Source organism: Nomia melanderi, chromosome 14 (genome assembly GCF_051020985.1).
Source record: "Nomia melanderi isolate GNS246 chromosome 14, iyNomMela1, whole genome shotgun sequence".
In the NCBI taxonomy this organism is placed as follows: Eukaryota; Metazoa; Arthropoda; class Insecta; order Hymenoptera; family Halictidae; genus Nomia; species Nomia melanderi.
This window is the reverse complement of record NC_135012.1, coordinates 3,758,391-3,785,858: the sequence shown is the minus strand read 5'-3', so window position 1 is coordinate 3,785,858 and position 27,468 is coordinate 3,758,391. Positions and strand designations below refer to the sequence as shown.

The 27,468-nt window shown below is 41.2% G+C and overlaps 2 protein-coding genes across 8 annotated transcripts in view; both read left to right on the top strand.

Moving 5' to 3' along the window:
• Positions 1-27,468, top strand: part of ClC-a (chloride channel protein 2) — a 59,507-nt gene that overhangs the window by 14,083 nt on the left and 17,956 nt on the right. Inside the window, exons 1-2 of one of the 5 annotated variants that reach the window (XM_031976944.2) lie at positions 21,184-22,271; positions 23,061-23,148. The exons of 2 other annotated variants lie outside the window; for them this stretch is intronic. In XM_031976944.2, the coding sequence (XP_031832804.1) occupies positions 22,120-22,271; positions 23,061-23,148 (240 nt within the window). In that variant the 5' untranslated portion in view covers positions 21,184-22,119. Of the gene's footprint in view, positions 1-19,342; positions 19,413-21,183; positions 22,272-23,060; positions 23,149-27,468 lie in introns of those variants that run through there. 2 more of the 5 variants (XM_031976952.2, XM_031976945.2) reach the window with 2 other exon arrangements.
• Positions 1,553-10,732, top strand: LOC116427058 (putative oxidoreductase YjmC). 3 transcript variants are annotated; one of them, XM_076373684.1, is made up of 3 exons: positions 1,553-2,624; positions 3,113-4,843; positions 7,035-10,732. In XM_076373684.1, the coding sequence occupies exons 2-3, from the start codon at positions 4,490-4,492 to the stop codon at positions 7,884-7,886; spliced, it is 1,206 nt and encodes a 401-aa protein (XP_076229799.1). In that variant the 5' UTR covers positions 1,553-2,624; positions 3,113-4,489; the 3' UTR covers positions 7,887-10,732. The 3 variants fall into 3 exon arrangements, with proteins under 3 accessions (XP_076229799.1, XP_031832817.2, XP_031832816.2); XM_031976957.2 differs by having other exon boundaries at positions 1,553-4,140; positions 4,500-4,843; XM_031976956.2 differs by having other exon boundaries at positions 1,553-4,140; positions 4,393-4,843.

Sequence of the window (27,468 nt, the reverse complement as noted above, 5' to 3'; positions counted from 1 at the left end):
TAGTCAGGCTCCGCGTAAAACGAACGTCGGAGACTCAAGGGAAGATGAAGTTAAGTGTGAATCGCTTGTTGACTCGTCTTCCATGGTTAACTGGTTAGTGTAATAAAGTCACTAGCTGCGAAAATAAACCTTGATCCAATTCCTATTCTCGTTAATCGCTCTGCAAAATTGTCTATTTTCGAAAAGATCTGTTTATCATTCTAAAACTTCACACGGGAACCTATGTTTCCATTACTGTCGACGTTAGAGATGTAACATTTGAAGGATTACAGCTGAAAACCTGCACAGAATCACGTGGAAATGCAACTAAAAAACTCAGAAACTCAAAGGAACACTAACACTAATGTAAATTATAAATTAATCAATCTCTCTCCGATTACTCGTCACATCAATCTCAAAATCACAGGGAATATAACTTCCAAAAATTCCAATGAACCAGATCTATCTATAATAGTTAGGTGTAGTTAAATGTAAATCACAAATTAATCTGTCACTAATTACTCGTTACAAACTTCAAACTGGAATATAATTTCCAATTCTAATGAAACGAATCTATCTATAATAGTTAGGTGTAGTTAAATGTAAATCACAAATTAATCTATCACTAATAACTCGTCACAAATGTCAAACTGGAATATAATTTTGAAACGAATCGTTTGTCCGCCACTTTCCACAAACATCGAAAATTCTTTCAGCAATTCCGTTGATCGACAGCGATCGAGCGCGACAAAAAATTCGGCGTCTCAGCTAAATACGAGCGGAAGGAGCGCGTCCGATTTTTCTGGCGACTCGATTTTCAGGGAACGTAGCCGACGATCGCCGTCGCTGAAACGTTCGCGGCTCGAATTCGCGGCACGCGCGACTCATTCGATCTCTCGGCGCGTTCCGATCGACCGAATTAAAACGATCGACGAATCCGAGATGAGAAGGAGGATAGGAGAAACGTTTGTGCGAGCTTCTAGTCGCGCGAACACATTTCGCGGGCAGTAGAATGCACGCGGAAACGCAGGTCGATCCTCGATTTTTCTGCGGCCGGATTAGCCGGTTTGCCTTGCGGAGATCGCTCGCGCATCCACTTTGTTTCCACCTGTTCTGCGCGGATTTTCCCGACGCGAGCTCCACTGTGTACGATTCCATCTCGTTTTTCGATTCGATTCGCGTTTGATTTGGTTTCCTTTGTTTCTTTTACAAAGATAAGTGAAATAGTAACTTATAGCACAGGTTTACTATGATTGTATTTCGGTTTTCATTTGATTCGTGTTAGTTTTCTTCATCTTTAAATAAATATTACGGAATAATGATTTACTTATAATATTCATAGTAAACAGTGATTTACTTATAACAAAATTGGACGTTTGAATATTATAATTAGTTTAAAGAATGATTAATGAGTTAGGTTTTAACCTTTTCTATTTTCTCTCTACTTTTCGTTCCCTTCGCGATGGAGATTATCTTCAGTGTTACTATTCATAGCTTGATAGAACGTAAATACACGTTTCTTTTTACCATCTTTCGAACATGGTTTTTCAAATTATTATGTAATAATGATAGAACTTCTAATACGTTTTTCAGAATACACTAAATCAATCATTAATTTCATTAAACAGTCCGACTGTTCATCCATCGACATTTCTTTTTATCATCTTTCGAACATGGTTTTTCAAATTATTGTATAATAATAATAGAACTAATACATTTTTCAGAATTCACTAAACTAATCATTAACACGTTGAATGCCGTGGGGGTCACCGGTGACTCCCAAACAAATTGAATTACTATAGTTCATTCAATTAAACGATGATTATTTGAAAACGTTTCTATATTATAGATAATGCTACATAACGCAGTGACATTCAACTAAATTAACGTGTAATAATATTAATGCAATTCAATCAAATAATTTAGTAATATATTTTTCCATTTTGTGTATTTCGCTCTGCGAAATCCTGCGGCATTCAACGTGTTAATTTCATTAAACAGCCCGACTGTTCATCTATCGATATTTCTGTACTCCTACCGTCCTAATTCGTTTTCGAGTGATCGATAAGCGGCCTCGTGTAATGTGCCGTCAATCAAACAGTCGTGGTAATCGATAAGGTTAATCGACAGGCTTGAACCTTCTTTTTCTCCGGTATAATATCTTTTTAATTCGTTCCTACATCGCTCGGCGTGATCCACGGATCAGTTTCAGAATTCTTTCTCTCAGTTTACTCCGATATCTCTGCGGTGTTACTTGAAAATTTAAAAATCCACGCGCTGACGCGAACGCCAGCAAAGATTAGGTAGGGATTTGAAAAAAAATATTTGCTGATCGTTTGAAAACATTTAACCAGACAGATTAAAACGGCTGATAGCCGTTGTCTAGGGTCTCCTCTCGTTTTAAATGCTCACGGGATCCCTCAAGTGTGTAATTGCGCTCGGAGATACTGTCGGTTTATCAGCGCGAAAATAGAGATACGACATCCCTTCCTTTAACCCAGAAACGACTGTCGAACGGAAGAGCGAGGCATCCGCAAACACTATTAGGCATTGCAGAATGAATAACGCTAATAACTGATTAGAAGAAAAGCTCCCGGCGATTTTCGGGAAACGAGTTTCTTCGTTTCGACGTTGAACAGTCCTTTGTAAGTCGGCACTGCGAATTATTTGACGAATTTTTGAGGATATTATTCATTAATAAATTATACAACGTTGCTTAGGATCAAGAACTGAATAGTGAAAGTGAGAAATGTTTATTTGTTAATAACACAAGTGGTCTCAAGCGATGGAAACTTGTAAAGACAGTTTTTCACAAAATTCAACATTTCTTCGATGAGATTTGACATTAAAACTACCAGATGCGCCATAATGACCTGTTCCCGAATTCTTCTTTTGCAATTATTAAGAAAATAACAGATGTTTCTCTGAGAAATTATTAAAAATTGATTTATCAATACGCAAACTGAATTGTAAATCCTCAATAGATACACTCCTGGAGTTTCTATAGAGGAATTTCAAAAAGTCGATTCAACTGCTCGGTAGTTTGTGTTAATTTCGTTGAAAATTTACTTATCGATAAATCACACATAAGGAACGATTAATTTTAATATTCCATATATTCCGTATTACACAGAATCGATTATCAAATGCAAAACCACGATCTCGCATAAGATTCTCCGATTAAGTCGCTTCCGAGTGCAAAGGGTTAAACATCCTGTGTCTCAGAGGAGAAATTGAAATAGAAACGAGAAAGTTTCAGCGCTGTGGAAAAGCCCGGTAAAAGGAACGAGGAGAAACATGTCTCCATTTATAAAATCCCCAGGAAATTGCGTCGATCGGTGTACCTAATATTTCTCGGAGACAAAGCAACGTAAGGAAAACGTTTCCTACTAGGAAAGTCTCGTGGAACTGGACAGACGACATTCTTCCTTCTGGAGGCAATTTTTCCTCGCGGAGGATTGATGTGCCTATCGACGGGAACTTGTTCCGCGAAACAAACGACACGAATATTGCTTCCATTGAGAAGTAATAAGAGACTAGACCGATAAGCGATCCAACGTTCGAATCTCGCGCCGCTCGCGCGTCGATCAGTCTAGCCAATATTTATCAGTCGCTGGTGAAACAGTCGCGTGACTGGTTGTTGTCAAACGTGTTTCGACGTTCGCGAAGTACTCCCGGTTGATCCATAGATCATCCGACCGCGCCGGTGATTTCCTTGTTCAGAAATACCATCGACCGAGGACTGTACATCGAACGGGGCAACGTTTCCGCCTAAAGCCATGTTTGCAATGGTCGAAAAGCTCTGTGGACGGTGCTCGTAACAGTAAGTTACGCAATAGCGGCTAGAGGAGTGTCTGCTAAAACGCCCGCATCGCGGGAAATTCGAATCTTGAAATTCGTTAAAAGGGAATTCGAGCTAAGAGGAAGAGAAGCTTGTATTTAAACGTAGATCGATAACGATCCGAGTTATCAGGCAGGCCCGGAAACCGCAAAGAGAGAAGTATTTCCTGGAACCAACGTCCAAGTTGAATGATCGCAGTTGACATAGAGAGAAGTATTTAACTCAATTTTGGAGATCATCGAGATCCAAAGAATCACTGCGAAGATAAAACAATCGCGAAGTGATTCTAAAAGGAAAACACCCTAAACTATAGGACTCACGTAAGTAGCAGAACCTATAGATTACGAAGGCAAGAGATCCCAAACTAACAACAAACACCACAAAACTAACTGCAGAAAAGTAGCGATAGAGACCTTTCTCCAGAAGATCCGCCGCGCCGCTTCAAAGACAAAAGCGAGCGCGCGATAGTAACCAGCTTCTAATCCCCGTTCCTTGATAAGGCCTGATAACTCGACCCCTGGATCATTTCTATCTAAATCCATCCTCTGCGTCTGTTCGTTGGCACGATAAAGAGACGGACACGAGAGAAATCTTGAAGCTGGTCCAGAGGGTTCATCGGGTTGATTAGGATCGTCGGCTGATAACCGTTTCGAAAGCGCAGAGTTTACGATGTCCGCAGTAGCCAGAAGTCTTCTGACCGCCGCGCGGCTCGCCACGAGATCGTCGGACCAGTCTGTAATTCAGATCGACGCTATCCGAAGAATGGCGTCGTCTGACAGCACGCGATTGGTCGGCGCCGCCGGCGTGGTACCCAAGGACGAGGTGGTCAGGTTCGTTCGGGACTGCTTGTGCAAGGTCGGGACGACCAGCGAGGACGGCCAGGTTGTCGGCCATCATCTGATGACCGCGGACTACTGCGGCCATTTCAGTCATGGGCTGAACAGGCTGTGGCTGTACGTGCACGATCTGGAGAGCAAGATCACGGACCCTGCTGCTAAGCCAGAGATCGTCACCGATTTTCAGGTACGGGACCACCGATGTCCACTTCTCGCAAGTTGTAATGGACGCTGAGGATCGGCCTAAGAGATTAGTCCCTGGGAATGAATTACACTTTTGAATATTCTGATATACTGTTCGTTAGTCAGTTTTAGCATTGAATTCTTGGTTTTAGGAGTTTTACTTGTATGATAAATGCAAGCTTGCGATTAGGATTGGTTAGATAGGAATGAATTACACTGGGAATAAATTACACTTTTGAATATTCTGATATACTGTTCGTTAGTCATCAAGTTTTAGCATTGAATGCTCGGTTTTAGGAGTTTTCCTTGTATGATAGAGGCAAGGTGATTAGGATTAGATAGCGACTTAAGCGTTGCGTATTTCTAGGGAACTTATAAACGGATTGATAACCTGAGAGTGTTTATTTTGATAGATTGTTTCTTTCGTAGGTGAAATGGTTTCGTTGGAAAAAGGGAAAGAGGCGATTGTTTAAGGATAATTTGTATCTAGAAGTATCAAGAAGTGGAAGATATTTTCCTTGTATGATAAACGCAAGCTTGCGATTAGGGGTAGATAGGGATTCGAAATGACCAAGCGTTGTACCCATCGGAATTGCTTGAATACTTCCTAGGCAATTCGAAAATGATCTTTGCTCGGTAGGTTCGTCCACGTTTGTCTCGGCAAGGACAGGTCTGTTGCAATTCTTCTGACGTTGGCTGAGATTGCAGCTGCCGCCGTTCGGTAAAAAGAATGACGCGTTTCGATTGTTCGGTCGATTAATTGAGCGGTGCGGGCTCCGATGTTCTTTGACCTGCGATACCAGGCGCGCGCACCAGGGTACGTTGAGCAATCCGCTCGGAGTCGTGTTTTAGTCTGCTTAGCGTGCTGGCGAACCTGATCGAGATAAGAGAATATTCGAAGCGCGGAGAGCATCTCGGGGAACCCGTGGCTTTACACGCCGAGCGAAGATCTTGCTTCTATTTTAGATTTGGAACTTTTTCTTTCTTACTGCATATTTACGCTGCTGCTTTAACGTCTGAGGTTGTTAGCAACGTTTAGCATTCCGCATTTGGAATGTTTGTTTCATAATTGCCTGTATCACTCTGTTCGGAGTTTACGCGAGTAATCCATTGATTCGATCAACGTTGAACAGAATTGTTTGTCTGGACTTAACCCGAGTCTGGCGAGATGAATGTATTTAAAAAACTAAGTCATGGACGAATGATTCGATTACTCGAACAGCAAGATATCAGTACGTTTCCTGTTTTTATATTAATCAAGCAATCGACAAGTAATTCAGCTTCGTCTGCTGAAGATTTCGTGTATTTTATAGAATCTCCGTCCGCAAAGGGTTAAAGACTCGTTTCTACGGCACTTCCAGTGAAACGAATTCCTTCGGAACTTATTAGGAGGAGAATTGATACTTCGCCAGGCGGAGAGTAAATCTTGTTTTCCAAGAGATCCTTCCTCGAGTCGTGTCACGAGGCTTGCTCGTCTTACTTTTATCTCGTAGACGGTAATGTCGATGCAAACGAAGCTTCAAAGTACTCGAGCCGCGTCCCGTGGCACTAATCTGCCATTAATTAGTCATTCCTGGGGCTAATCGCTTCGAACGCTGAAGAATCAGCGTTGTTACGTGTCACGGCTGCTCAGCGTCCACTCTCGTCGTTGAAAACACCGGTAACAGTAAAAGCGACACTCGGAAATCCAGCCCATACCGGTTTACTCTTTGTCGTCTTACCTGGAGACTTCATATTCGCCGTGAAAACCTGCACGTAATTGTAATAAATATTTCTTAAAACTCAAGCCGTCATTGAAATGTTAAGTTCAACTCGGTACATCTCCGCCTTGTTGGAAAACAACAGAGATAATTGATTTCGAAACGGTCGAACGTATGGATCAGTTACTCAACGTCTGTATAGATACAAACTTAAATGAACTCCCTACTGACGTCTCCAATCATGAAACAGAGGAATTATCTTGGCACGTTAAAGTAACAATCCCCTAAATTGCTAAGAGTCTCTTGCATTGAAAGGATTCGAAAAATCCGACACTGAGTAAACCTAGGATCCTGCTATCTACCATCTGAACCTCTTCCTGTCTACCCCCAAGGAAGCACTCCAACATATTCCATCAATCCTAGCACACTAGAAGCTACCTCGACAATGTCTTCATCAACTTCGCCCTCGTGAAGTCCCATGAAACGTTCTTCCAGGCGATAGCTCTGGTCAGCGGCAACAATGGCCTGGGCCACGTGGTAGGCAAGTACTGCATGGAGCTAGCCATAGAGAAGGCGAAGAAGTTCGGGATAGGCATGGTGTCGGCCAAATCCTCGAACCACTACGGCATCTGCGGCTACTACACTAGAATGGCGATGGACCAGGGCTTAATCGGCTTCAGTTGCACCAACACCAGCCCGCTGATGGCTCCCACGCGCAGCAAAGGCAAAGGTTTAGGCACCAATCCCCTATCTTTAGGAATGACGGCTGCGAACGACGATCGTTTCCTCTTGGACATGGCTACCACGACGGTAGCTTTGGGGAAATTGGAGCTGGCAGTGACGAAGAAGGAGCCCATCCCCGTTGGATGGGCTCTGGGCAGCGATGGGAAGGTCACCACTGACTCCGAAGACGCGTGCAAGACTGGAATACTGATGCCTCTGGGCGGAGAGGAGAACACTTCGGGGTATAAAGGCTACGGTCTAGGTCTGATGGTCGAGATCCTCTGCGGGATCCTCTCCGGCAGTCACTTTGGACCTAATATCAGACAATGGAAGGGGAAAGAGAGGATCGCCGATCTTGGACACTGTTTCATGGCGATCAATCCGGAAGCTTTCGGACCCGGATCGAAAGACAGGCTGGCTACTCTGTTGAAACAGCTGAGGGAACTGCCACGAGCTGGAGACAAGCCTATCTTAGTTGCTGGGGACCCGGAGAAGGTCACCATGGAACGCGTGGATCAGTCTGGGGGAATCGCTTATCATCCTAATCAGATCAAGGATGCCGAGGAGTTCGCGAAGCGTCTGGGCGTTCAGCCTATGAAGACTGTTTCCGTAAAGGGTCAATAGGGCGCGGGGTACAAAGGGCACAAGTGGTTTTTAGGAAGAAATTTTTTATTTGGATTTTCTACTTGTGAGGATTGATCGTTTACTGGAAACCAAAGAATTGGAATCGTTTTGAAGCTACACGAGGAACTACTAGAAGTAAACGTAACGAGGCGATATTGTAGGATACTCTAACAAATCTAATTTTCTTAGGAACGAGCTTGAATAGCTTGTCGCGTCGTTAGCGGTTTCTTCGCGTTTAACGGCGACACGTTTAATTGTCAGCTTGAATTATGGCGACCATTAGAGGCTGCTAGATTTGTCGAGGTTACTGGGAAATCTTGAGTCCGCGACGTTGCTGTTCGTACTGTGTCGCATTTCAAATTGCATTTCAGGCATTATCTGATTTATGTAACGATATGTACTGTACACGTGTAATCAGCTTACTTGTTAGTACCGGGAAATCGGTAACAAGAACAAACTTCACTCGTATTTCGTACGTCTATGATCAATATACTCTTTCATAGCAGTCGAAGCTGTGAGCACTATCTCGTCGTGTATTTTATCATAATAGAAACATTGGGATTGTTTATACTTATACTTTTATACAAATTTTTAATGACTTCTGTGATACATAAGAATTATCAAGATTTTAAAGAGTTTTAGCAGGTATCTGTAAATATACGGAATTAATTACAGTGGTAAGACTGTAAAATATTTTTTATATGAAACTTTTTAGAACACACTTTTAGATTGCATTTTATCGGTAGAAATAGCTGCTGCTTCTAGAAATTTCGTTCATCAAAGACGGTGGATTCCAATGTTCAATCGTGAATCTCAGGATTAATTAATCTCAAGGTTCCATTTGTAGAATAAATGATCCCAAGTCAAGCGGTACTAATCTTTAGTATCTTCGTACTGATTACAATCCACATTATAATCTCTAATCACTGTACTATTCATGGTTTGCATTACGTAAAAGATTATATCCACGGAATGCACAATAGAATTTATAAAATAATCAATAATCAAATACAGCATTGAATTAATTAACTATTGTCTCTCATCCTCAAGTATTCGAAATAAGCTTCATTAACACTAGAACTACCGAGCATTTAATACGATTAATATGCAATTCCCATAAAAATCGTAACAGTAGATTATTTTCAGTTTCTTCAGACGTCCATTATAGTACTCCAGTGAAACTATTTATTTTCAAAATCATTTGGAACATTCAATGCTTCGAAGATATCAATAATTGCTAAACAAAAAAATTGAAACCAGTCATTTTGACTGGTAGTTCTAGTGTTAAAAATCACTGAAATTGAACGATCAAGTAGCAACTATCTAAATCGCGATCGAAGTAAACAAATCAACGAATCCGTCATTACCTACGAATCCGTAATTGCCTCGATTCTCATTAGGAATCATATACTATCTCTGATCTAATTACCAACGACGATAGCCTCGATACCATGGATCCAACCGCCCGCTAATAGCACGTTTGCATTTCGAGCAATGTTTACAAGAACCGAGACTCCTGCTCGCGTGCCACTCGTTTCGCTGATTTAATGGAAACGATGATCACGGTGACATAACGCTGGATCGCTGGATCGCGCGTGTGCGTTGCGGTCTGCAGCGATCGTCGCTCGATGATGACTGGCGCGAACGATGGCAAAGGCCTTGGACTTGCTCGCCGGATCCCGATCGCGGTCATTATCGATCGACGCGGAAGCCTCGGAACTCGAGTTTCAAACCGTCGGAGATCGAGAGTAACATGGGAACCGAACACGATCGATGGATCTCCCGAAGATCCTTAATCCATTGCCGTGAACGACCATTTTGCGGACTGTACTAATGCATTTATTTGTTTATTCTTCGGTGATACATTGAACGAAAATGACGTAACGATCTAGATAACGTGTCGGTTGATTTTGTGTACGATTTTTCATGACCTGAACGAGGTGAAACAAACAATGAAGAAAAATTGCGTTTCTGGGCATGATTTTGAAACTAACTTTGCGCAGTTTTATTCACAGATGTGCTTCTTTGTCGAGATATTTTTCAAATAGATTATATTACGTTATTTTCGATATTATTAGTAAGAAGAATCGTTTACACTGTTCTCTGCAAACTATCTATGCTTTAAAATGCATTTAAAATGCAAGGGGTTAACCGCTTGGCTACTATTAAAATAAATAAATAAATTGAAAAATTTGGTTTCGGTGTGGCGTCAGTAAACTGTTGACAGTAATTGCAACAAAGCTGGCTTAGATCTGACGCAAATGAATTCCAATTCAACAATTACATCTTCCGTTAGTCATATGTTATATAAATGTCATTATTTTAGATTGATTTAATGTAGTTCAATTCAGTGTTTTGATGGTTTCGGTACTTTCTTAGAAATACCTTGACAAACTTCTGCCGTAGTCAAAGGGTTAAAAAGGAAATCGTTCGGTCCGCCGATTCTGATTTGCGGGATGATAATCATTGTACAGGGGTAACTTTATCCGTTGGTCACGTGGATCGATCGAAATCGGAGTCTGTGGTTTCCGTCGATGATCAACCATGGATCTATCGTTTCTATTCGCACACCTGGCTAATTATTTTGTGGGAAATCGTATGGTAAAGATAGGAATCTTTAATTTTCATTCGAATAACTAGAGTGATGGATATTAACGTTTTGTACTCGAGAGGTGACTCTTAGTCACCACTTGATTTGATTTGCAAAATTATAAAATCTTATTTTATTTCAATATTCCATATATTGATGCATCATACAAAACTTAAAATAATTATAAAATCTTATATGTAATATTAAGTTTTGTATGATGTGAAAGTTTTTTACTAGAAATATCCAATATTCTCCGATGAGATACAGACGATGTCCTTTAAAACTAATTAATCAGAAAACATATATAAATTAAGAAGGAAAGTTATATGTAATATTAAGTTTTGTATGATGCATCAATATATGGAATAATATTACGTATAAGACTTTATAATTATTTTATTTCAATATTCCATATATTGATGCATCATACAAAACTTAATATTACATATAACTTTCCTTCTTAATTTATATATGTTTTCCCATTAATTAGTTTTAAAGGACATCGTCTGTATCTCATCGGAGAATATTGGATATTTCTAGTGAAAAACTTTCGAGTGCAAAGGATTAAAATCGAATCGGAGATAAATTCAGATCGAATTGATCTTTCATTGTTATTTGCTAGTGCCTAGATTCTTAAATTAGTCCAGCTTCTCTGTCTTCATATGAATACTATTGACACTAACATTGAATTATACAGTCTTATAACGAAGATTATCATCCATACTCGACAACAAGAGCTTTCAATTCAATTTCGAGCGATGCACGAGGGTTGAACGGTTCAATTTCAAGGAGTTTAAAGTTCGACGGTTATTTGACGCGATATTAATTTCGTAAAACAGAAAGTCGCTGAATATCGAGGATAATCGTCTGTTTGCCGGTTCCTTCGGTGTTTTCTCGCGACGCGAAGCGGTAAACAAGGGTTATCGGAGAGGCTCGCAGACTCCGTGTCTCTGGCAGCGTCTTATCGCGGCCGCGGTTCTGAAAAAGAGAACGCACGAGCCTCGGCGTAATTGATTTCGCGGCGATAACGCTCGCGGAGTCCTCGGTGGTCCGGATTATCGCGTGTAAAAAGCATGGCATTACGTCAACGCTTAATATTCTGCTCACGAAACGAAAAATTATAATGTCCTCTTCCAATCTCGCGTTTCCATTGAGACATCCGGTACCTCCGGGTTACAATATCGGTATTAATCGCTTGCCGAGCGATTAATTGTATCAAACAACTGAATTTGATATCTGTAGAACCTAAGATTAATAACTATCTGCGAAACATCAAGATATTACCATCGTTTAGATTTTAATTTCCTGTTCGTCGTCTACGTTTTAAATAACCATTATATTATATAAATACTGATTACCGAATACCTATGAAATCAATAGGAGTATGTTCACTCTCCCGATTACCGAACACTGGAAGGACACGATGTCCAGAGGAATTTGTATTCCAGTTCACATCAGGATCGGTGCGATTTATTCGTGTCGCGTCGAAGCCCCGAATAGAAACGTCGAATAGAAATTTCGTAACTTTACGTGTCCGTAAAGTGCACTTTCTAGGCGCTTTGCTGTCGGTGCACGTGGCACGGAAAAATCGGGATCGCTCGCGCCTCCAAGAAAAATCCACGAAACTTTTGCGCTTTCCTTTCGAAGCACCGCGTCGCGGGGAGAGACAGAAGAAATTTGCTTCTGAGCCCCGCCGTTCTATATTTCTTGCGTTTCTGTCGGCGCCGACTGCGATCCTAGAGAAATTAAGCAGTTCCTCTGGAAGCCTGGATAAGGAAAAACAATAAAGTCGAGCGAAAAACGAGCGTTTCGCTAATCAACCGGCGAGCAGCCGGTACAGGGGGTTCAAAAGTTATCGTGGCTCGCTTTGTTTGTTGCCCGTATCGTCTCGAGCACGCCGTCACGGCCTGCTCGGGCTATCTTATTTTTTTTTTTTACCCGGAGATAATGCGTGCGAATGCACGAAGGGATTTTCTTTCTTCTGGACGATCTCGGGGAAAAAATCGAAACGAGTTTCCCTGCTGCGAGGTAGCTGGAACAAAGTAATTGGAATTAACCCTTTGGAGACGAATGTCGTTTGACCCCTTGCCCTATGATTTACTTGATTGTACTCAACAGAGATATTTTACTGTTCGCAATTCATTAACACTATTTCTACTAAAGGTGTTAAAGTACACTTTCTGAAATTTTAACTTACAATTCTTCTCTCAGTTTAACAATTCTCCCCGATTGAATTTTGGATGATTCCTGTAGTTAGTGTTATAATCGTTGTTGGTAAAGTCGAAGGTCAGTTCAGAACATACGACTAAGGTTGGGAAATAGTTTTAACCCTTTCAACTCTGTAGGCTCCAATATTGCACCAGTTATAATATCAAATATTTTAACGAATCAAAGAAACTACCCCAAAATTATTCGATTTTCCACACATCCAAAGTTCGTACTGAGAAGGGAAATAAAAGATCGAAGGAATGTTATAGCATTTTTCATTTTCGCTAGAGATACCATAAAAATTAGGTGCAGTTTTTGATAAATTACAAAACCATCTGGAGTGCTAAGCGTTAAGTTGAAAATTCGGTCTGTCGACACCTCAGTAGAAACAGTGTTAAACAAAGAGGGAAATTCTTCGTCTATTCTATGTCTACGCACAGAAGTGTTACAGTTAATAGAAAAATAATATTCAATTCGGACTTGGAAGAATTAAATGATATTTAAATTTGTTATTTTATTTGAAATCTTCGCCACGAGTCTGGCACGATATTGTAGGGCAAGGGGTTCACCCTTAGCACTCCAGTTGTTTTGTAATCTATCAGCAACTGCAAAAAATTTCTATAGTATTCTTAGCGAAAATTAGAAATACTATAACATTTCTTCGGTCTTTTATTTTCCTTGTTAGTACAAAATTTGGATGCGTGAAAAATCGAATAATTTTAGGGTAGTTTCTTTAAGATTCAGTAAAATATTTAATATTACAACTGGTGCAATATTGGAGCCTACAGAGTTCAAAGGGTTAACATTTTAGGGAGATCGAACTTTTATATTAGATATAGTAAATTGCGAACGAATGGTTTAACCCTTTGCAGACGAATTTTGGCATTTTGCTGAGATCAAACTTCCATGTTTGGAATACCCAGTTGTAAACAAATGATTTAACTGTTCGAACAGCAAGAAATCAGTACACAGTTTCCTTATTCTGTATGATTAAAGCATTCATTGTTTAATTTAGCAGAATTTGCAAAAGGTTCTGTATCCTTTCAACAATCTTCGTCCGCAAAGGGTTAACCCTTTGCACCCGGAAGTATTTCGTTAGGAGTACTTAACATTTTCTAACTAGACAAAGAAGATATTTCTTGAAATTAACTCAACGAGAAATCACGAGTAAATTGTGAAACAAAGCTTTTTTACCCCAATATTTCACACACCGATGCATTATATACAGTTCAATATTAAATATTAACCCTTTGCACTCCGCAGTTTTTCAGTAGAAATATTTGAACACTGATGAGATAAAGACTACACTGTTTGAAACTGATTTAACGATGATTCATAGATAAATTAAGCAACAAAGCTATTTTATTTAAATATTTCACATTGCAATGCAAAGTTTAATTTAAAATAGTAAACATTCAACTTCATAGTTTTGCTGTATCAAATCAAATGGTGACAGAGTTACCTTCCGAGTTCAAAGGGTTAATAATAATATTATTATTAATATTAATAATAATAATAATAATTCTTATAACTAAATTTAAACGCACTTCAAAATTCGAACCCAGAATTTCGAGAATACTACGAATTCTGTAAGTTTCCAAAAAGACTCGTGAATGTCAGGGATCTTATTAGAGAAGAATCTCGTTTCTAGAAGAATGCGATTCGGTTGATCGATACGAGTATTGATAGAAAGTGTTGTATATATACAGTATATAATATAATATAAATAATGAAAGGGTGGATCTTGAGTAATCGAGAGCTAGGAATAAATATATGTATTTAATAAGATAAAGCTAAAAGTTGGAGGCCAACACACAACTCTCCTTCCGCAACTCTTTTACAGGCGTTCTCTTCCAAAGTTTTATAGTTTCATTGCATCGGATCAAGTGGTGACTGAGAATCACCTCTCGAGTGCAAAGGGTTAACCGTCGTAATAAGGAAGACAATAGTTTCGGGAAGAAGGAATCGGTTGAGAACGGAGTAAAACATTCGAATTAAACACGTCACCGAGGTAACATCGTAAATCTCGATTGAGTCGCCGCGCAGCGGCACGTTTTAAGCGACAGAACACGGATAGCACGTCGTCACGCTGATTAATCTCCTTAATCATGCCCCGGGAATCGTTAATTACCTTTTATCTCATTGGATCAATCCTCCGCGGCGAGCTGTCTGATCGTTGCTGCACACGCTACTCGTCTTCCGTCCTAGACCCTATTGCCGAAGAGTTATCGCTCTGCTGAATGCTTGTTCCTCCTTGATCGTTGATCCTTTATTGGAAGTTCCTAGACGCTCCCTAGATTCTGCAAGGAACGACGTCGCGTTGACTTCGTCGAAAAATTCCGACGTCCGTTTAATCGCTCCGTTCAAAAAGCAAATCACTGCTAATCAAAGTTTACATCTATCAGATAGAAAAACAACCGCAATCTCTGTAGATCCCATCGCGCCGGATTAATCAAGTCGATACTCGAACGTTGTATCTAAATTATGCGGAGTAATCTCAAAAGTAAGTTCTTATCGAGCCACATCTTCTATAAGATAGAAAAATAGCTGGAGATACGATCTCTAGATCGAATCGCGTTGGAATAATCAAATCCACTATACTCGATCCCTGGATCGTAAAGAACAAACGTAAATGATCGCACGATTCATTTGCATGACTTCCACTCTTAGCGAAACGAGAAGATCGAACGATTCCTGGTTCCGTTGGTTTCCGAAAGAGATTCCCAAGCGATGGATCTCGCGGATCGGTTCACGTTAGGGGATCGCGAAGCGGCAACCTTGAGCCGGCAATCAGAACGACGCTTCAGAGGAATCAGAGACGGTAAACAAGCTGGCACGAGGGAGAGAGCTAAACAGGAAGGAAGGGACCAATGATTGAACGAAACGATCCTGTCCAAAATGCAATCGTATTGTACACTGTTGACTGGTCATGTGACTGGCAATTCGTCGCTGGCCGGCCATGTGACTGGCGCATTAACTAATTCAGTGCTCTAATATACTGCCATGGGGTCGTGAACCCATGGGACATCCGTGGCGAATGGCTGCCGGCCGGTCTTCTAGCGCTGTCGTTCAAGCAACTTCTCTCGGACAGAATTCTCAGTTTGAATTCGACTAACATTCGAACTACCGAGTAATCTGCGCGACTCGTTTTCAATTTTTTAGAAAAATTCGAACATCTTCCTTGAGATTCGAAGGTTCACATCATTCTTAACACTAAAACTACCGAGTTCAATTGACTTTTGAAAATTTCGCTATAGAAACTCTAAGAGTGCATCTGTTCAGACTTTAATTGATTTATTCAATTTGCATAGTGTTAAATGAATTTCTTTAATAATTTCTCAGAGAAACATTTGCTACCTTTCTAATAATTGCAAAGATATCAGGCATGGGTCATTTGACCCCTCTGGTAGTTTTAGTATAATCTTGAACATTCAGTTTCTTGGTTACAGATTGAACGTATTAAATTTTATTGAATGTGTGAGATGTAAGGGAAGTAAAGTAATCGTTCCGAAGAATCTTGCCTCTTTTGCTTTTGCTTTATTAAGAAAACTGTTTCGATTGCATGGGAATACCGATTATTTATTTACAGTCAAAGTGTTAACCCTTTGCACTCGGAAGCTTTTTAGTAGAAACATTCGACACTTTTCGATGAGACATGGATGATACTATTTGAAACGAACTAATGAGAAAGCATACGTAAATTAAACAAAGCGATTTTATATAAACATTTCACATATTAATGTATTATATAAGAGTTAGTAATATATATAACACTTCGTAATTTTGTGACATTCAATCAAATGGTGACTGAGTTACCTCTGGAGTGCAAAAAGTTAATCTTGCGTCGGTACAGAACGCAAGTTTGAGAATCTTGCAAAAATCTCTTTATAATTTAAATACTTGCAAAATATAGATTCTGAAGTGAGTCAATTCGACTTGTCCAGTAGTTTTAGTGTCAATAAAGAAGAATAGAGTTAATTAAATTTCTTTGACATGGTTCTCCGTGATTCTCTTGGATTGCTCTCTGGTTAACGTTCAGGAGATTTATTTCCTCTAGCTATTTCCATGCAGAAGATTTTTATGAAGAAATACGCGAAGTTCCTCACGCGACGACAATAAATACTTGTATGAAAGGAAGAACGACAAGAATAATGGGAACGATAAGGCTAATAAGGATAATGAGACCGAGGAGACTGAGAAAACTAACAAGATAACAGCGATACTACTAACGAGTCTAGCGAGAATAACAATCGGCTCCTTCGTTTAGCAATAAAAAATATTAGAATACCGGTAACGATTTGTTTTTGTCATTTCACTTGCGTTTAATGAAAAGAAAGGATCGCCGAACACTGTAACGTTACGTTGCAAACACTTCGGAATTCTCCGTGAGACAAAGGAAATTGTTCTTCCACGGACCATTCGCACAATGGCCGCCATTAACTCGATCTTCCTTCCACAATAATCAAAAGAATCAATTGCTACAATGAACAAATGGGTCGCGTGAATCTTCAGCGTCCTGGACAAAGCGTTTCTCGCGAGAAAAAAAGCGGAAAGAATCGAAAGAACTCGCGAGTAGTCGGTTTAGGAACAAAGTTGCCGGGTAATTATGCAAAAGCAGGCTAATTTCGGCGAGCGGCGGCTGCCAGCGTCAGGCTAATGGACCGCGTTCGTTTCCGAGACTCAAAATGGCCGATTTAGGGTCGGCCGGCCAATTAACCGTTCCCGGAAGGAATTCACGCGAGACAACTCTTCGTCAGCGTCACGAATTACGAGTTCCACGCCGAGTCCATTCGTTATTTCACGTAATTACTGGACGGAGGATCTTTCTGCAGAATTAAAGCTTCCTGAAGTGATTTGGAGAAACAACGTTCAAGTGGAAACTAATCTTTTATCTCCAGACTTTGGATAAATCGGAAATGAAGTAATATTCTTAAACTCTTAGGGATTTTGTTGTATTTTATATTCCTTCTGTTCGTGTTTGTTATAAATGCATTAAATTGAAGATGATCAATTTCATGAGAAATAATGGATATTCATTGGTACGCTATATTTTAGCGAATATTTTCGTTGTATTGGTTATTACGTGGTTTTTAGTTTTATTTTAATATTGCAAACTGATTTAAATAGGAGATATGAACTAAACCTGTTGTGTTTTCCCGATTTCATTCGTGAAGAGAATTCTCAGAGAATTGCGTCCGCGAAATGAGATCTTCACGATATCAGACGTATCTTCTTTGAAATTTTCTGTGCTTCGATGAAGATTGCTTGATCGTGACGCATGGGAGTTTATTAGTTTCGTTTATAAACATCTTCCTCTGAGGTTTTGTCTTTCAAAAGTTTCGCAGTTGCTTCTGGAATACTTAGCATCGTCCTTTTAATCGGTTTTCCTTAAAAACCCGGGAAAATCCGAAGGTAACGTTGCGATTATTCAGAATATTTTGTCGACCGATTAGTTTCGATACTCGGATCGATGAGAAAAATCTTCGTGTCTGTGTACGCTCGATCTTCGCTAAACAAGTTGCTCGGTAGCTGATTTTCTATGAGCTCATTTCCATCGGTGGTCACGCGCTGTGATTGTAACGTGGAAAAATCGTAATCATGTGACATATTAATATGCTAAGTGAAAGGCGCGGGAGACGGCGACAGCTTCGCAAATGTACAGTTTACATAAATAATCTTACACACGCGTGGGGGACGAATGTGATTCCGGAATATCGATTACGCGTCACGTGAGTATTCAATATTGAACGCGTCGTGATCATACACAAAAGAATCCTTGAAGAGAAATCCAGAGCTAATTCTCGATCTCTAATTTTCAAATGATCAGATTTCAACGTTCGACATTGAAGTATCAAATTTGAAGACTTTGCACGTTCTTTGGCCACCAAAAATGGCAAAAATTACTCTAACCTCGTCGAGTTTCACTAAACTTCTTACCAAGGCAGTAATACTTAATGAAATTGCGTCAGAGAGAATCTTTAAATATAAATCCAGAACTAATTCTTAATTTCAGATTTTTCAAATATCAAATTTCTACTTTCTCCTTTCAACTTTCAATCTTTCAATCTTTCAACGCTCAAATTCCAAATTTAAAAACATTCAAAAGTTCGATGGCCATCAGAAATGGCGAAAATGACTCTAACCTCGCCAATTTTCACTGAACTTCTTACCAAGACAATATACCTAATAAAACTGCATCAGAATTCTTGAGTATAAATCCAGAACCAATCCTCAATTATCAAATTTCTATTTTCTCCTTTCAACTTTGAATCTCAAATTTCAATACATTGAAAGTTCGGTGACCACCAAAAATGGCAAAAATGACTCTAACTTCGCCAATTTTCACTGAACTTCTTACCAAGGCAATAATACCCTATGAAACTACATCAGAAAAAAGCTATAAAGAAATGTCCATAATGTTCCCCTTAGCCTCGGAATGCTAATTACCGACTGGAAGGCATCTTCGTTGCAAGACGTTGTACAAATCGGTGGTTCGCGTGACGCAGAAGCTCGCCTAGACAAATTTGCAGAGTCGGTACCCTTTCGGATGCATTATCAGGCTATCTCCCCGGGATAAACACGCGAATTTACGGCACCGTCGTGGCCGCAATTAAGCAGCGCGCGATAAATACGAACAATTTGCTAGCCGCCGCTCTGTTAATCGTTCACCCGTATCCGTTCGAAATCGCCGCCGGGAAAGCCGGTCCTCCCGGGACCGTGGAAAGAAGGTACGTACCGGAAAACCATAACATCTCTCGAAATCTGCTCGATTCCAACTGGAAAACCTGAACGTCGATCAGCTAGAGAATCGTCTATTGCAACCTCCGAAGCTTAAAAATTCCGAGACACTCGACCTGATACGAATCTGACTCTTTTTTATCAGTGAAGTGTAGTCGGATTAACTCGAGTTCAATAGCAATTGAAGATTCAATGGAGATCAAACGAGAGAAATTCAGATTCATCGAATGAAAACTCAAAATTTCAAGAATACGGAAATCGATTAAACTTTGTAGATACTTAAATATTTCTGAAAAATGAAAATGCATAGATATCGTTACTCGATCGTGTGACCTGCAGATTTGATGCATTCCCAGTGCTCGCGTATCGATTCAAATGACTAATTGTTCGTTAACTATCAGACATTCAGTTCCTATTCCCGAATTCTCGATTTAGCAGAATCTCCAAAGCGAAACAGTTGTTTCCACTGAATTCAAGTGTCGATTAAGGGGAGTTTCTGTTCGCGAACGGTCATGATTCGAACGTGACCGATTGAATTACTCGAATTGGAATCGGTAAGCGCCGGAAGCCGAAGCATCGCGCGGTCGGGGAAAGAGTCATCGATCCTCCGGTGCCCGGCATCGGGTAAGACAGCCATTCATCAAATTACGTGGTAATTTTGATCAATGATAACTGGTGACTTTGAAGGCAGCTTCCTACGAGCCCTCGCCGAGGGAAGTGGCCAATTGCCGTGTACGGCTACCGTACAGTCGCCACTAGAAATCCTACGCGTTAAGACCGCCTCTCGAGACTTCTGTCTTTCCCTTCGTCCGCGGCTCTTCTTCACCGTCGAATTAAAATCTTCGACACGTGCGCTGCTCGTCGTTGTTGCCGGACCTTCCTGTAACTTTACACGTTCAGAGCGTTCGGGAATCCTTGAAACGTACCGCGTAACATCGAATAGAATCTATTCTCAATTTCATTTGAAGCTTGTTTCTTACGTTTCTAAATAAACTCGTCACAATAAGAATTCAGATGCTCGTTGATTATAAAAATGTATTAAACGAAGATTCTATTCTAATACAATTAACACATTGTTGACCGGTCACGAGTTAACTGTTCGCACTAGCATTGGCTATTTCAATTGAAGTGCAGGGCAGTGTAGAATATTGCAAAAGCAAGTTAAAATTTATTTAAATATGCCCGAAGTTTCGTTTCAATTCATTGCAATAAAGATATATCGAAGCTTATCGAGATTGTTTCACTTTCGTATTTAATTACGGAATAATAATCAGTGACATAGCATAGCTTCTGCGTAAAACTGCCGGTCAGCAATGCGTTATCAGTAGATCTCATATCCGAACACAGAGCTGCACGATAGCTGTAACCATGATACTAACCTCGCTACATGCTTATTTCCAACGAGTACATGCAACTTACAACCAGTCTTACATACTTCGCATTACCTAGTTTCTTCGGCGTCCAACAGAATGTCCAAGAGAAAAATATTCCCCCAACTTTGCTTCGCCATCGAAAAATCCAGGCGAGTCGTATTGGTACGAGGAAGACGAAGTCGGCCGTGTTCCCCGGCGAGAAAAATGACCGCGGCGAGTGTCCTCCCCGACCGGCACCGCCGCATAGGTGTCCGGATCGCGGCAAATGGACCGCGCGGCGATCTATCGCGTGCAGGGGCGCGGTGGGACGGGGACAGAACCTGTTGGACGTGTGTGTGCGTACGCGCGCGACGTCGGCGACGGCGACGTCGACGTCGACAACAGTCGGAGCGAGGCTAATGAGTCCGTAAATTGGACCAGCTAGCCTAGCTAGGCCCTCCCATCTGAGGTCCGCGCGGTGGTTCTCTCTTCTCATTGTCAGTGTGACTCATTGGCTTGGTGTGCGACGTGGTTCCAGCCCACGATTCAATTGCGCTCCGTTCTTCTCTCCGTTCTTTCCACCCTGAGTTTTATTTTCTCCGTTCTCTTCGTCGCCCTCTTCTCTCCCTCCTCGTCTCGGCTGCCTCCCGCCGGGGATTTTTGTGTTTTGGTGTCAGTGAAGAAGGTACACCGCGCGGAAACTGGCCCAGCCTCGATGGAAATGTTCATTATTCAATGAAGACAGATGTATCTAGCTCCATGGAGAGATAACTGCGAAGAGGACCCGACGGTTTCGATGGGAGCACCGTTTGATGGGTCTATGGAGATCGTTCGCTGTGAATTGAGAACCTGGGAAGCTGTGCTTGCAGGAGGACACTTTGAAGTTTGAAGAACTTGGATGCTTGTAGGCTCTCTGGGAGCTAAGTTTAGAGGTGGTCTTGATGCAGGGAAGCTGGGAGTGGAAGAATATTCTTTGTGATGAGGAACATGGAGTCTACCGATTAATCTGGAGTTGAATCATCGAGGATAGAGGAGCTAGAAGAAGCGATCTCGATGTGAGAAATATGAGATCAACCGATGAATGCAGCTGTGTCCAAGTTCTGAGGATGATAGTTTGCTCCGTGACACCTTGGCGTGAATCCTCGATGCCATTCGCTCGCGAGTTCTCTTAGAAAGATTTTCAAAGAGGTATTCGAAGCTTTGAGGATGAGTTCTGAGGTTGCCACGTCGATCAAGTCTTTTCGGTGTCCTCGGCTACTCGGAGATCACTGCTGAGAGTCTGGATACTTAGCTGCTCTGACGCTGATCGCTGAAATAGGTAGATTTGCTTCTTCCCGAATTGAACATGGCGAACCAGACGACGAAGATGGAGCTCCTCGAGGACGGTCTCCACTTCCATCATCCCGAGGGTAGCCAGGAGGAAGTGGACAGGGAATGGGAGGAATTCGGCAGGCTGATGGCGAAGCTGAGGGAGAACCGGCGGGACAGACCGCACAGGTAATCCCCAGTCTTCGTTTTCCCTTTCTTTTTTCAGGAAGAGATCGAGGAAAATTGTATTCGCTCGTTTATTTAATGATAGACGTCACTTAGCCGGAGTTATTTAGCAATCATAGTCAAGTGGGGGAACAAATAACAATGATGATATGATTTTGTTACGCGTGCAATCACACGAATACAGAGTTCGAACATTCCGAGTCCTCCGGGACAGACATTTTCCGAATTCTCATTGGTTTAACCAGTTAACTGTGGAATTTAGTTGAAGAAACCACTCGTTCTCCGCGCAATAGAATCGGAAAATGGAGCGTGCACTCGTCGAACGCAGGACAAATTCACCTAGAATTTTAACCCTTTGCACTCCAAAAATTTGTCACTAGAAATATTCAATTTATTTTTATGAGATACAGATGACATTGTTTTCAACTTAACGAGGAATCTATTCACAAAGTAAGGGGAACAATGGTATTTTATTTCTCCATTTCACGTATCGATAGACTCAAGATTTAATGTTAAATATGGAATTTTACAATTTTGATGCACTAATCACTGAGAGGTACCTCTCGAATGCAAAGGGTTAATGAAAGACCAAAGCGAAACAAAGAATCACATGTTTATATGAAAAAATAAAGAATTCATCGCTTAAAGAATTATCATGTCAAGCTTTACGATGACGCGTATACTCGTCAAACACAGTTAACTGGTTAAACGTACATTTTCGAACGATGAGAGTATATAACAAATGCATTTAGATGATCGGATGAATTTAATGTAGAATTTTCTTTTTGTCAGACCCTCGCAAACCTTCTATCCGTGTCCTCCGACGAACGCGGACGAGGAGCAGCAGGATTTCGATCCCTTCGATTACATTAACACTATTGTAAGCGAATTCTATTGAATGGATCGTTCTGCATGCAACGCAAGCTCTCGCGGTGCAGTCTGCCTGTTGCATCTTGCGGTTCCGTTGATTCAGCTTTCGCGATTTCTATGATCATCCAGTCGCTCAATAGCGTTCCATAATTTCAATCCGCAAATTTTCGAATGTCCAGATATCCAAATTTTCATACTCTCATCCTATTCTCGTCTCTTCCAACAAGAATCATGCACAACGGAACGATCGTATCACGCAACAATAGATCTTTCCTCCTCTATTCCGATCACGTCGAGGAAATAATCGCCGACAGTCGCTTTCGAAATCGTGTCACGGTTTTCCCGAATAAGTGTGCTCCGCTCACCGCGAAGGAACGTCGTGGAAACGTCGCGGGATAGATATCATTAACGGAAAAGGAAAAAACGAACGCGAGGAACGGCAAGAGCGCCGTCGAAAGACACCAGCTTTTACCTTTCACCTTCTCGGAAATGAAATACCAACGGAATCACGTGCCATCGGATGGGGCGGGATGATTTCTCGCGATGCCGTTGAACCAATGCCGGGCGACGGTTTTAAAATTAAACCGTCTTCGACGCTGCTAGACGAATCCCAGACGAGAAACACGCTAGCCTGCCAATATCGGCTGCCAATGCGCGGCACGCGCTTTGTTTTTCCCCTTCGCCGTTTGTTTCGTCCCGTACCGACACGGCCGACGTTTCTTCGTCGACGTCGCCCGTGAAAACCGATGGGACTCTCGTTGCCAGAACGTTGGAATTAAATTGGTCGGTCGTGGTAACGGGAACAAACAGAGAACGCGGGTTAAACGTTTATAGCGACGACTTTTGTTTACCGTAGAACTTTGTTTTGAAAGTTTGTCAAGAATATTTATTACGTTGTGTTATTTGCGCGTTGCCGGTCGTGTTTGTTTGATTGTTGCGGGCAATTTATTCTCGAAGGTCTCGTTTTGCCATGAAATTCGGTGCAGCGTAGTAGAATGAAGATGATGCTTGTCTGATCATTGGTGGTCACTTCTACTTAAGCTCCTAGAAAGCTTCGAAAATCAAATCTTTCAATTCGAGATTTAACTTCAACTCCAATTTGCCAAAACCTTTCTACTACAGTCTTCAATAATTCCCTCGATAACTACTTTCAAGTAGCAAAGCAGCTTAATTACTGATAATTTCATGTTCGCAATTGACAACATGTCACGTTCACCTTCGAAAATCCATTCTCAAGCGAGCAGAATAAGGAAAATCATATTTCCAAAGATTCCCTCGATAGTCACTCTCTAGTGGGGACACAGCTTAACGTCCGACACAAGAGTTTACGCCGATCCTCGCGCGTAGCGCTTAGCGGCGCGACCTTTGAACGGTTGCCAAGTGGGCGAGAGAGGCTACATTTTAAATAAACGTTCCATGTGAGCGGCTCGCAATAACGGGTCGCGATCCCTGTCAGTTCTGCCGTATAATCTCTAGCAACGTGTCCGAACCAGATGTCTTCACTGACCTATCGTTCTGCCATCTGGTTCGGCGCGCCGGGTTTCGACAGCTCGATGAGACGAACGTGAACGTTCCGGCGACAGAAGTCTTTCGACGTTAACGGGGAACCCCGGACGGTTCCTATAAACCTCGATTAACGATAAGATAACCCGAAACCGACACATTACCGAATTCCTCTTTTGAAATTATAATAAGATAACACGTGCTTCTTTCAGAAATCATTAGCCACACTGATTTAGCAATATCCGACTTATCAGTCGATCGAAACTTTAATAAATTCACTCCTACTGTTCATATATTTATCGAAAATTCAACTCAATGGTTCAGTAGGTCTAGAGTTAAATATTCTAGGATGATCTAACTCAACGTAAGATCATCTATACACAGAATGAATTTTAATAATTAAACCTCACGTTTTTAGATTATAGATAATACGAATAATATATTGCAGTATTTTGTAACAATGAAAATTCTTCTTATTATCTGATGCGAGTAGTACGGGTCTTACGCGACCCAGCTCCGGCGGAAGGTTAAACGTCGCGCACGTCGTTCGATGGTCGCGTGCGGACCGACCTTGACACGAAACACGCGTCACGGGACTGCTGCAGTGACCACACTGCACTTCCACGAAATTAGAAGTTCGCAAGGTGACCAGACCGCCTTGACTCTTTCGGGCGTCGCCGTTGGCTTTAACAGAGGTGGCCTGAAAAGTTCATTCAGCGGCTGCACCGTGGAATCGACACACTTTTTCACGTAATCCTGCTCGAGCAATAACGCAGAATGCATAATGCATTTCATTGGATACCTGTGCAATTAAATTTCATGCATACCACGCGCTCGTTCATTGACTACCGACTACGACATACTACGAACGCCACAAGCTACATTTTCATTCACTGTTATCTGCAACGACTAAAACTCGATCCCGTTCATAATCATTTGAAAAAGTTCATCTCCATCGATTCTATCTTAACACATTGTGTACTGGTAACGAGAAATCTCATTTTTGTACGAAGATTCTTAGCTATATAACTTTGCTAATCACGGCAGTTAAAGAAATATTCAATTTGATTAGAACTAATTGTCCATTGAAAATATATTACATAACAGTATAATAGCTGAGTTTTTTTATAGACAGTGATATAAGTGGATCTCACTGAAAATCCGCACAATTAAATTTTCTGATAATTACGCGGTACGCAATGAGTTAAAAATACAATCTATTCATAATATTCAATTTGATTAGAACTAATTGTCCATTGAAAATATATTACATAACAATATGATACCTGAGTTTCTTTATAGATAGTGATATAAGTGGATCTCACTGAAAATCCGCACAATTAAATTTTCTGATAATTACGCGGTACGCAATGAGTTAAAAATACAATCTATTCATAATATTCAATTTGATTAGAACTAATTGTCCATTGAAAATATATTACATAACAATATGATACCTGAGTTTCTTTATAGATAGTGATATCAGTGGATCTCACTGAAAATCTGCACAATTAAATTTTCTGATAATTAGTCGGTACGCAATGGTGTTAACAATACAATCTATTCGTAATCTATTTGGAAATACTACGATCTCGAACTTCTAGAAACACTATAACTCACTCCCGTCCATCCCCATTTGCCTTTCGTTCATCCGCCATTACCATAAACCACAATTTATTACCATTTTTCTCAACCGACAATCCACCGCCGTTCAAATCCCTCATCACGTTCGTTCACGATCCATTATCCTTGCATCCTCATTCCGTCCCATTTGAGCGTGCCGAACGCCATCGATCATCGCCGGGCGAAATCCTCATGGATCCGCGTCGATCGCGCACCAATTCGCCTGACAATCCCGCGAGCGGAAAAGTGCACACGCCGATTGTTCCAGCGACGCCTTCTTTCTAAGCAACGCCTTCATCTGCATAAATGAGCGCTTAAGGACTCGTTACGTTTATCCGACACGCGTGACCAGCATGCAGAGACCGCCGCGCGTCACGTGACGCACACGGCCGACCGGGTGGACCGGTGCGCGTCCGTCTAACTGCACGTCCGTCGCAGCCTATGCACTTTCCTACGGCATATGCAGATCCACCGTTTCCGGGTGCGCAACAGCTCCAACAGTTTTCCCGCGATTTTCTCTGTCCGCCGTTTTCCCCGCGTTTCCCTCGAACTGACGACGCGCGAATTCTTCGTGGAATTTTGCTGGTTCCTGGGAACCGACTGATTTAACCCTTCGCACTCGGAAGTTTCTCATTAGAAATGTTTAGCATTCTTTGAGACAGATATTCTTTGTAACTAACTCGAAGGAAATCACTAGTATATTGAGGAACGAAGCTATTTCATTCCAATATCTCACACATCGAGGAATCATATAAAATTCAACGTTAAATATCAGATTTCATAGTTTTACTACGTTAAATCAAGTGACCCTTTGCACTCGGAAGTTTCTCATTAAGAATATTTAACATTCTTTGAGACAAAGATATTCTTTAAAACTAACTTGAGGGAAATCACAAATACATTGAGGAACGAAGCTATTTTATTCCAATATTTCACGCATCGAGGCATTATATTAAATATCAGATTTTATAGTTGTGCTACGTCAAATCAAATGATAACTAAGAGTCACCTCCCGAGCGCAAAGAGTTAATTAAACCTACTGTTTCATGTAGGATTGAATATCTTGAGTGTCAATTGGTATTAGCGTTGGAAATTTGAGGTATTCGCCGAGATCAAGTTTCGAAGCTTAGAGGATCAGGATTAGATTCGGTGGCTTAGAGGATCCAGCGGAATTGGGTTTGATGGTTTAGGGTATCAAGCTTCT